The sequence below is a fragment of the Mytilus californianus genome, unplaced genomic scaffold (genome assembly GCF_021869535.1).
Source record: "Mytilus californianus isolate M0D057914Y unplaced genomic scaffold, xbMytCali1.0.p SCAF_4, whole genome shotgun sequence".
In the NCBI taxonomy this organism is placed as follows: Eukaryota; Metazoa; Mollusca; class Bivalvia; order Mytilida; family Mytilidae; genus Mytilus; species Mytilus californianus.
Window position 1 is genome coordinate 2,793,610 of NW_026262690.1, and position 11,156 is coordinate 2,804,765.

Below are 11,156 nucleotides of genomic sequence, written 5' to 3' on the forward strand. Positions count from 1 at the left end.
TAAAAAATAAGGAGATGTGTTATGATTGTCAATTAGACAACTGTCCACCAGATTTTAGTTAACTTTGTGAACTTCCGAATAAATAGGTTAGATACCAAGATAAATGTTTATCCTTCAAATAACATTGACAGTATATCGGTATATCTGTACATTTTTATTCATATTTAAATATAGCAAGCATTGTTACTCTTTTTTATGCATTACCTGTGTTAAAATCTAGTTTCAGTATTGTATGTACCTTTATTTTTTAGTATCTGGCAGTGATGTATTAAATAAACATTTGGTGAGATCAGGGTGAATGTATGTAGATTGACGTGTACTTTATTTTGATGGAATGAGTTAATTTGTTATGGTAGGTTATTATTCCGTTTTATTATGTATAGAAATTACACACGTCTCCAAACATGTTTGATCTTGTATAAGAATGGTTAGGATGGGAAATGAATGGTATGTTTTAATATTTATTTCGTTGTTTATTCATGTATTCATTTGACATCATGGGTTACTTCTGGTTCACTAGTTGATATATGTATTTTTTCATTTTTCCATGGACAATCGACGGTTAATCATTAGGGGTAATGAAGTATATTTTATTATAAACAACACATATACTTATTACAGACTAGTTTTAAATATTTTATCATTCAATTTAATGCGATGATTGAAAGTTTTTTGAGCACTTGAATAAAATATGAAAATTGGTATGGAAAGAAGTATAGTCAATCCCTCGAATCTCTTGAACTTCTTTCACTCGCAAGGGAAAATCTAGAGTTTTCAAAACCCTTCCGGCATTGAAATATCATAAGATTCTATAAATGAGAAATAATCAATAATTTTACACATATCAATAGAATCTAAATGTCATTTAGTGCTTACAGTGTTGTTAAAGACAGTTTTCATATAGGAGTAGACTGAAAAGTGAAAAGCAAACAAAACAACAACAACAAAAAACTTTTCTATAGTCTTATAGTCTAGTAGATTAAATATAAGTTTGCTTTGAAGAACACCCTAATAAGAGACATAATGTAAAACAAAGATTCTTCCAATTAGAATTTGAATTTGGGTTAAACAGAGACGTATATTATTATACTGTTTATATGCCTGTGGGTTAAGCAATTCCTTCTTATTCGTTTTTGCGCAATCTGATTAAAATTCAGATCTACCAGAACTCGCGTGCTCGTCATATGAGCATAACGAAATCACAGATCTATATTTTAATTAGATTGGTATTTGCGATACTTACTGAAATATTATAAAGTCCACCAAAATTGCAGCTTTTAACAATTGCTAATCGTGTACAAATTTGAGAAATTTTAGTTTGTATAAGAAAACTTTGAAGTTGCCCTGGTGTTAAATAAAATAATATGAAATTGCTCGTATACACTACAGAGACATTTGTATGATTTCCTCAAATTAAAGTTGGTATCTTTTAATGTTGTATTGCAGCTAGTCCCGTACCACCTCAATAACAAAAATACTTATAGAAGAACCAAATTCTGGCCCAAATCGTAAAAAACGAATATTACAAAATAGATTGGAGTAAGCCTAAAAAATAAATAATTCCCACCCTGAAAGGCACATTTATGGATCTCCATTCAATGATTACCATGGAAATAAAAGTAGATTATGGTTATCCCTTACATTTTAAAATTATGACTTGACATAAACTCCCGCACTGATGTATGCGATATTATATGTTGTAGGTCATTCAATTTGGTCCTTGTTGCCATGGAAATAAAGACGAACGTGGTGTGAAATGTGAACCAACGTTTCTGGAAAGACCAAGAACCATTCCACAAATCTAGGAAGGAGTCTACGGACGACACATTAATATCGATGGAAGATAACAGAATAGGGGAGAATATTACGATAAAAACAGCGTGCGATGAGCATGGAAGTGACCTTGAAAGTTTCTGTAGGACGCACGATGTGGCAATTTGTAAGACCTGCTTAACATCATACCATGAGAACTGTTCTGACTTTATTATCCCTCTAGAAGAGGCAGCAACAAACGCTAAGACATCAACAGCTCTTGATGGTGTATCAGCTTCAATTGACGGAGCTTTAGAAAAGCTACAACGTGTTATCGAAGATTGTGGAATGGTCTCCACGAATATCGAGGAACAAGAAAAGAGCGTTAAGAAATCGGTGCAAAATATACGATTTACAGTAAACAAACGTATGGACGAACTTGAAGAAAAACTGCTTACCAAGTTGTCAGAAACATGTAAAAACTATAAGACGAAAAACGTAGAGTTTATTACAAAATTAAGCAGAACGAATGATGAAATTAAACGACTTAAAAAACAAACAGTCCAACTGAAACGTTTCGACTCCGACAGCCAAGTATTTCTTGGTACGCGTCAGATTGATAAAAAAGTCCACGAAGAAATAGAATCTGTCAAGATGTCGTTGAGTTCTGTACGTAAATACAAAGTAGAAATAGAGGTAAACCAAGAACTAACCTCATTGTTAGAGAACATCAACTCCTTTGGACAAATAAAAGTTCAAGAAAACGCTGTCAGTACACCGTTTGTGTTTAAAAACATTGATCAAGCGCAGACACAACTATATAAACCCGTACGGTCAGTTCACAATACCACATTTAATTTTCGAAGTAAGTTTTCACTTAAAGAACAAATCAAGAACTTGGAAATCACAGGAGCAACGACTTTACCAAACGGTCATGTATTGATAGCAAATTACACGAGTGACAAAGTACTTATAGAATGTAATGATATAGGACAACACATCCGGAACATACCCGTCTCTGGTATGGCGTATGATGTGACTGTAATAGATGGTGAAAGTATTGCTGTTTCTCATGGTGAATCCAAACGCATGGATATTTTAAACATCGAAAATGGTACAGTCATTAAAACAACAGATATCAAAGGGTCATGTTGGGGCCTTTCATGTCATGATAATAGAATCTACGTACTAGTAGAAAGTGAAGGAATAGTAGTGATGGATACATCGGGAAAGATGTTGAATACAATAAAGTGTAACGTTTCCTGTTTCGATATTGCTGCAGTCAAGGACAGGATCTACTACACAGACTATGTAGAAAATACAGTCCACTGCTGTAGTATGACAGGGGATGAGATCTGGGTATTCAGTGACAAATACCTGGTTTGTCCGAGAGGAATATCAGTCGACAATATCCATAATGTGTTTGTCGCAGGACTGGTGTCTAACAATTTATTTATTATACAGAATGATGGAAAGGTTAGTAAGATGTTACTTACTGAATCTGACGGTCTGAATCATCCGATCCCTGTATGTTACAATAAAAACAAATAAGTATTATCTGTATGCAATGACAGTGGGGATGCCATGTTTTACAACATTATGTAGAATCATTCATGGAACCACCAGAAGTTTTTTTTTCTATTCACCTGAAATTTTTCCGGCAAGAGAAACGAAAGCACCACATGAGTAGACTAAATAACATTTACAAACTAAGGAATGCTTCTTAAAATGTGCACAATGTCCCAAAGGGAGGAAACAAAACACAAGGTCAGGACATTTTGTGAAATACACAATCGTTTATTGTTTGAAATTATTTTATTTCTACATTCTCTCTTTACTTTCTTTTACACTAAGGACATTGACCGAAGCCGTTTAAAGAGATAACAAAAGAGGGACAGATGCCAATAGACAATACGTAGAGGCAGAAGGCAGCTAGGTCATATGCTTGCTCCAAGATCTGGCTAATCCATTGCCTTTTAGCAATGCAAATCATCTAGTAGTTTATGATATGAAAATAAGGAGATGTGCTTCGAGTTCTTTGTTATCGTAATGGTTTTTGATGTTGTTGATGATGTTATGACACTCTGGGACCAAAACCAATTAAAGCAGAGGGGAGCTGTCTATATATTTGAAATTGTCAATTTATTAAATAGTATACCGTATATAAAGCTTTGTAATTTTTATACTCGATTTATGTTTTCTTTATACGATAATGTTTATACAAAAAAATAAAATGCTTTGCTGAGCGCAGCCTGATACGACCGCAGAGGTCGAACCCTGAACAGTTGGGGCAAGTTTGGATACAATATTCAAGCTTGATACAGTCTGAATTTGGATTGTGATCAAATTTTTGACATAATATAGGTTTCTGACACAAAATAAATTTGGTCAAGGATCTTTAAAATTTGAAATGGGACATTTAATTTACCTAGAATGGTCTGATATCCAAAATCTAACAACATGGATAGATTCAGCATATAAAAAAACACCAATAATTTAATTTTAGTTGAAATCAAACAGTTTTTGGACCCTTCAAACCTTAATATGAACTAATTTGAAAACAGGGCCCAAAATAAAAATCTAAATGCACAATAAGATTCAGCAAATCATAGTCGCAATAATTCAGTTTTTGATGAAATCAAACAAAGTTTAATTTTGGACCCTTTCAACTCAATGTAGACCAATTTAAAAATGGGGCTACTGTACAATACTGTGCTATTGGAAAATACTGTGCAATTGGAGATTTCAAAAATTTTGAAGAAAAAAAAAGAACCCCCCCAAAAAAAAAATTGGAAAAAAAAAACTCCCTCCCCTTTTTGGAGTAATTACCCCCAATCTCAATCCCAGCCTTCCCTTTATGGTATGGAACCTTGTAGTACAATTTAGAGAGATCCATACACTTAAACACAAGTTATTGTCTGGAAACTTGAAAAATGCTTGTTTTTGGCCCCTTTTTTGCCTGTTATTCCTGAACGTTTGGGGCAATCAACCCCAGCCTTCCCTTTGTGATATGGAACCTTGTGGTACAATTTCAGAGAGATCCATACACTTACACACAAATTATTGTCCGGAAACTACAAAAATGCTTGTTTTTGGCCTCTAATTCCTAATCTGTTGGTACCATCACTCCCAAAATCAACGGAAACCTTCCTTTTGTGGTATTGGAACCTTTTGGTAAAAATTCATAGAGATCCATTCACTTAAACTAAAGTTATTGTCCGGAAACCAAATGTGTCTTCGGACGACGACGACATCATAGCATTATATGATGCAAAAAATATTTTTGCGGTCGTATAAAAACCCAGACGTTTTAAATATTGAAACTAATGTTTACACTGGAAATATAAATAATGAACAAGAGTGCACACACTGAAATGTCTAGCCTGTTTTACTGACCATGATTGATATTATGTTGAAAGTTTAAGAAATGGAGAATGTGTTCCCATGGACACAGATGATGCCCCCACTTGCATACATTATAAAGGGACATAACTCAAGAACTCAAGTGACGCTACCCAAATTTGTACTTGATCTTGTGGTAATAAGTATTGTGTATAGGTTTCATAATGTTTGGTTGGGACAAACTTAAGTAACAGTACAGAAACTAAAAATTTTGCAATTTTCAGATTTATAAAGGGGCATAACTCGATAATGATTAAAGTGACGCCACCAAATTCAACTTGAGCTGTATTTTGTGGTAAAAAGCATTGTGTATAAGTTTCATAACATTTGGTTGAGGCAAACTCAAGTTAAGAGAACGGAAATTAAAAATTTTGAAATTGTTCCATTCATAAAGGGGCATAACTCTAGAATGGTTAAAGTGACGCCACCAAAATTCAAAATTGATCTGTATTTTGTGGTAATAAGCATTGTGTATAAGTTTCATAACATTTGGTTGAGGCAAACTTAAGTTAGAGAACAGAACTAAAAATTTAGCAATTTTTCCATTTATAAAGGGGAAAAACTCCAGAACAGTTTAAGTGACGCCACCAAAATTCAAACTTGATCTGTGTTTTGTGGTAATAAGCTTTGTGTATAAGTTTCATAACATTTGGTTGTGGCAAACTCAAGTTAGAGAACAGAAACCAATTTTGGGACGTACAGACGTATGTACGTACGTACGTACGGACAGACTACAGTGGGAGCATAAAAATATAAAGGTATTACTACAAGTATCATGTTAACTCAATACTGTAAATTCAGAAATTATTGCGAAAAATTCGACACAGTTATGATCGCAATAATTTAAACTCGCATTTTGAAATTTTTCATATGAATTAAAACAGGATTTTTCTCAATATCGCAAAAATTAAAATCGCATTTTCGTCTAAAATGACAAAAACACAATAATAAATGCACGCAATAATTTCTGAATTTACAGTATTAGCAATGATCAATGACAATAAGGTCAATGTCAGATAAATCATTCCATGCAACACATACATGTATATAGTAGGCCTAATGTTTATATTATAAATGAAACAGACCAAACCATGATAAACTGAACACTGATAATGATGGATGGCTGCTTAACGTCCAGTGGCAAATTGATATGCATAGTCAGGACGAGAACATGTTAATGTAATATGAATATTAACCCTGCTTTGTACTAGACCAACACACTAAGCTGGATTGTTAACATGCTAATTCACAAGGTAACAGTCCACAGGAAGACATGACACCTTACCCGGACACATTATTTCGACTCCAAGCCGACCAGTCTTTGCTCTTACTCCTTGATGCCGCGTGCTTAGCGGAGAAGCAGCAAATACCATCTTTAAAGTCTTTGGTTTGACCTGGCCGGTGTTCAAACCCATGACCTCCCACACTCGACTTAACATTGACCAATGAATCATGAAAATGAGGTCAAAGTGAGATGAAAAATACCAGACTGACATGTACACCTTATAATTATTCCATACACCACAGACATGTATTTGACCAGATAAATCAAATTTCAAAAGGAAGCTTTAACATACTTAAGTCCTATTTTGACAAAATTTCAAATAATTTGGAAAAGGAAATTTGATTGATGATCGGACATAGTGAGAAGTTCAAGTGTGGAAACAAAATTAATTTATTACTGAAATGGAGCTTGATGTTAGTGGCCCTTAGATTATGTAAATCAAGCCAATGCAAACTAAAGATATATGAAATGAAATGTGCAGAATACAACTTCAGATCTAGTCTTCCAATTGCAAATAAATGTTCCTGACTTTATAGATGTATAAATACTATATAACAATGAATTACAGGAGTAAAAGAGGTATGGAGGATACACCAATGAGATAGCAACCAATGACACAAAGCTGCTTATATCAAAACAGAAATTAAAATTGGCTGTGGCAAATAAACAAATAAAAGATAAATAGATAGGCACCAGTTCTCATGCTACACATGAAGACTGGTACATTTTGTATTTATTGTTGGTTTCATTTATTGCAGGCTGCTGCAAAACAACATGTTTCAATTGAAATATATCTGTGTTTTATCATGGAAAACTATTGCTAGTAATTCTCTTAGCACCATTTATATACCAGTTAGAATTTAAATTGGCATAAAAGCATTGCAAATTTCATTGAAATTCTGAGAAAAAAAAATAGTTTCCTAAACCTACTAAATAAAAAACTTAGAATACTGTGATGCAACTGGTTTCCAATGACAAAAACAAATATATTTCAAAACAATAATTTTCATTTTTTTAAATATTCAACAATCTTGCATAAAAAAGTTCTGACCTTGTGAGCCAGTATTATAAATAGCCATTAACTGACTGGCAACAATGAAAACCTTTACACAATAATTACAGAGATAGAGGGCCATCTTAACATTCAGTTCATAACTTTAAAAATTTGGCAGTGCAGCTTTACTTAATATAAAATACAGGATTTATTAAAATCCATATACACATATGAATCCATCAAAGGATATTTCAAATAAACTAGCCTAAATTTATAGCAACTTTTAGTTGCTACCACATTATATACATATGTTACATAGTTAAAATGGCCCACTTTTTTTGTCTACAATATTTACAAGGCATTATACATCACAAGACTTCTCACTCATGAACTATATCACCAACCAATGGCCACATAGTGTTAATAGTTTATCATAAGCAGGTACAATCTCCATTATTTCTCGTCTTAAAAAAAAGACTTCTATATTAATACTCATTGATAAAATTGATAAATATTCTGCATGAAGATAGTTCTGCTAATTTTTTGTTTCAACAATAATGGAATGGAAAAACACAAAAAATTATTTTTTTTATCATAAATTGCAATATTCTTCAAATTAAAGTAAGCAACGAATAAATCAAATTTAGCATAAAACAGAGGAATTCTGGAAAACACTGTATTAATATAATCAACATTAAATAATTCATTTATACTGCCATACAATGGGCTACTTATTTTGTTATATACATGTTAATGTGAGAACAATACTGAATTAAAATCTTCACAATCAGGGAAAGGAATAAGGCTTTCCCAAATGAATCTAAAAAATATAAATAAACTTAAATCATTTTCACAAAATTTGTATTAAAGAAGAAGAAAAGCCATGCAGTAAATAAGCTCTCTAGATCTGACCTAGACATTTGTGATCAGATATAACAAACTTGTCACAAGAAAGCACTTGTTCCATGGACTTAAACGACTCGTAAAAGGAAATAATCTGCACTAATGATACAGTGAAATAGATCTGTAATGATAGGCAGAATTAATTAATATTAAACACAACATTACATTGTAATAATATACACGAAAATATCTGAATTACACAGTGGAACAAACATTTTACAATAAATACAAGTATTTCTATTGGGTAAAAAGCTACTTATCCAGCAAAGTAAACAAGTATTTTATAGATGTGGGTTATGATGTCAGTGAGACAGCAACCCAAATTCAGACAACATCTAGAGGTCAATATATTGTCTTCCACAACTGTTGCTTGAGGTCTAGAGAAGCTTCTTTATAATTTGACAGACAACCCAAGCTTCTTAAAAATCATTGAAATCATACATAAAAATGCATTACTGCTTCTGAGATCTGTATTAAGTCTTCTTGAAGTATGACAATTGTTCTAATTGATGAGCTAATTATCAACAATATATACATACCGGTAAACCAAAACCAGACAGAACCTTTATATGAGTGGTAACTGAAAGCACATTCTAATAACAAACAATAAATGCTTGCTGAAGGTTAATGAAAGACACAGTAGCTTTCCTGATGATTGATATACTGTGGAATCAGGTATTTTGGTGGGTTCCACTTCCGTGGATTAAGGAAAAATTATATTTTCGTGGATACTGGATTTTTTGGTTTACATGTACTAACAAATTGTGTATACAAGCTTACAGAAAACTCTAAAAATTCCTAGTTTACTATCATCATAGAAATCCTTGAATGTTAGTATCCCTATTGATGAATGCACATTAATTCTGACTAAACTATCTTTATATTAATTATGTAATCAGTTAATTTTACTTTGAAAACTTGCCTGAAATCTTATGAAATAATGAAGATGTGGGGTATAAATAAATAAAAATTAAAACAAATAGTATTAAAATGTTCAGCTGATTTTTGAAAAGTTAACTACCTTAGGTGTTCTGTACCCCCTTAAATAAGAGTACACTTAGATATCATTACAAGCAAAAAATATGGAACACTACACAAAATAATGTGTGTTAACCAAAAACATTTTTTCAATTATATATCATAAATATATATATCATGTTTAAGGTTATTAATGTACAATTAAATATAATCAGTCAAAATTCAGGTTAAGGCAACAGATGAAAAAAAGCAATCTCAAACATTTCTATGAAATTTTGAAAGCAACTACAATAGCTGATCTGCACATGGTAATAAAAAAATTAGCTTTTACCAGATGAGACAAATTGAATATCCTGCAGATAAAAGTACAAAAGTATAGAATGCATGTAAATATCACAAAATTTTTTGAATAATTTGACTTGAATTTGCCTTTTCTTGAACACATGGAAGAACTCTCTTTAAAAATTGATATGTTTTTGCTACTTAAATTTCTGTTTTATCAACAAGAAATTGTAATTAAATGCTCCGCTGGGCGCAGCTTGATACGACTGCAGAGGTCGAACCCTGAACAGTTGGGGCAAGTATGGACACAACATTCAAGCTTGATACAGCTCTGGATTTGGATTGTGATTAAATATTTGACACAGCATAGGTTTCTGACACAGAATGAATGTGGTCCAAGAACTTAAAAATTTTTAATTTACCTTATGGTCCAATATCCAAAATCTCAATACATACACGGTTAGATTCAGCATATCAAAGAACCCCAAGAATTCAATTTTTGTTAAAATCAAACTAAGTTTAATTTTGGACCCTTTGGACCTTAATGAAGACCAATTTGAAAACAAGACCAAAAATTAAGAATCTAAATACACGGTTAAATTCAGCATATCAAAGAACCCCTATATTTCAATTTTTGATGAAATCAAACCATATCATTATTATTTGCTTTTATATATAAATAAATGATAACTAACTTAAAATGGAAAATTTTAAAGAAAAAAAAAACCGGAAAAAAAAGAAACCCCCCCCCCCTCAATTTTTTGAACCCCCTTATGATTCATCACCCCCAAACTCAATCCCAGCCTTCCCTTTGAGGTATGGTACCTTGCAGTACAATTTCAGAGAGATTCATATACTTGAACACAAGTTATTGTCTGGAAACTAGAAAAATGCTTATTTTAGCCCCTTTTTGGCCCCTTATTCCTAAACATTTTGGGCAATTACCCCCAAACTCAATTCCAGCTTTTCCTTTGTGATATGGAACCTTGTAGTACAATTTCAGAAAGATCCATACACTTACACACAAGTTATTGTCATGAAACTAGAAAAATGCTTGTTTTTTGTCCCTTTTTTGGCCCCTAATTCCTAAAATTTTGAGGCAATTACCCCCAAAATCAATACCAGCATTCCCTTTGTGATATGGAACCTTGTGGTACAATGTCAGAGAGATCCATACACTAACACACAAGTTATTGCCTGGAAGTTACAAAAATGCTTATTTTGGGCCCCTTAATTCCTTAACTGTTGGTACCATAACCCCCAAAATCAATCCCAACCTTCCTTTTATGGTATTGAACCTTATGGTAAAATTTCATAGAGATCCATTCACTTAAACTAAAGTTATTGTGCGAAAAACCAATGTGTCTTCGGACGACGACGACGCCAACGTCATACCAATATAGGTCTATAAAAAATTACTGAATTCGTTTTCTTTGTACAAGCCTTTCAAGTGTATGTGTAATAACTTAAACATAATAAAATAATAACTATTTACTTGTTACCTTGAAGTCTCAAATTAGGTATTTAGTGCTATTGAAAGCTGCAATAATGAACACAAAT

General features: G+C 32.6%; 1 protein-coding gene across 3 annotated transcripts; it reads left to right on the forward strand.

Annotated features, from left to right (window-relative positions):
* Nucleotides 1–210: 210 nt before the first annotated feature.
* Nucleotides 211–3,935, forward strand: LOC127737295 (uncharacterized). Of its 3 annotated transcripts, none has more exons than XM_052247883.1 (2): nt 211–352; nt 1,704–3,935. In XM_052247883.1, the coding sequence occupies exon 2, from the start codon at nt 1,837–1,839 to the stop codon at nt 3,301–3,303; it is 1,467 nt and encodes a 488-aa protein (XP_052103843.1). In that variant the 5' UTR covers nt 211–352; nt 1,704–1,836; the 3' UTR covers nt 3,304–3,935. The 3 variants fall into 3 exon arrangements, with proteins under 3 accessions (XP_052103843.1, XP_052103844.1, XP_052103845.1); XM_052247884.1 differs by lacking the exon at nt 211–352 and adding an exon at nt 398–447; XM_052247885.1 differs by lacking the exon at nt 211–352 and adding an exon at nt 469–575.
* Nucleotides 3,936–11,156: the final 7,221 nt, after the last annotated feature.

Coding starts and splice junctions, on each gene's coding strand:
- LOC127737295 (XM_052247883.1), top strand. CDS start 1,837: ATGGAAGATAACAGAATAGGGGAGAATATTACGATAAAAACAGCGTGC.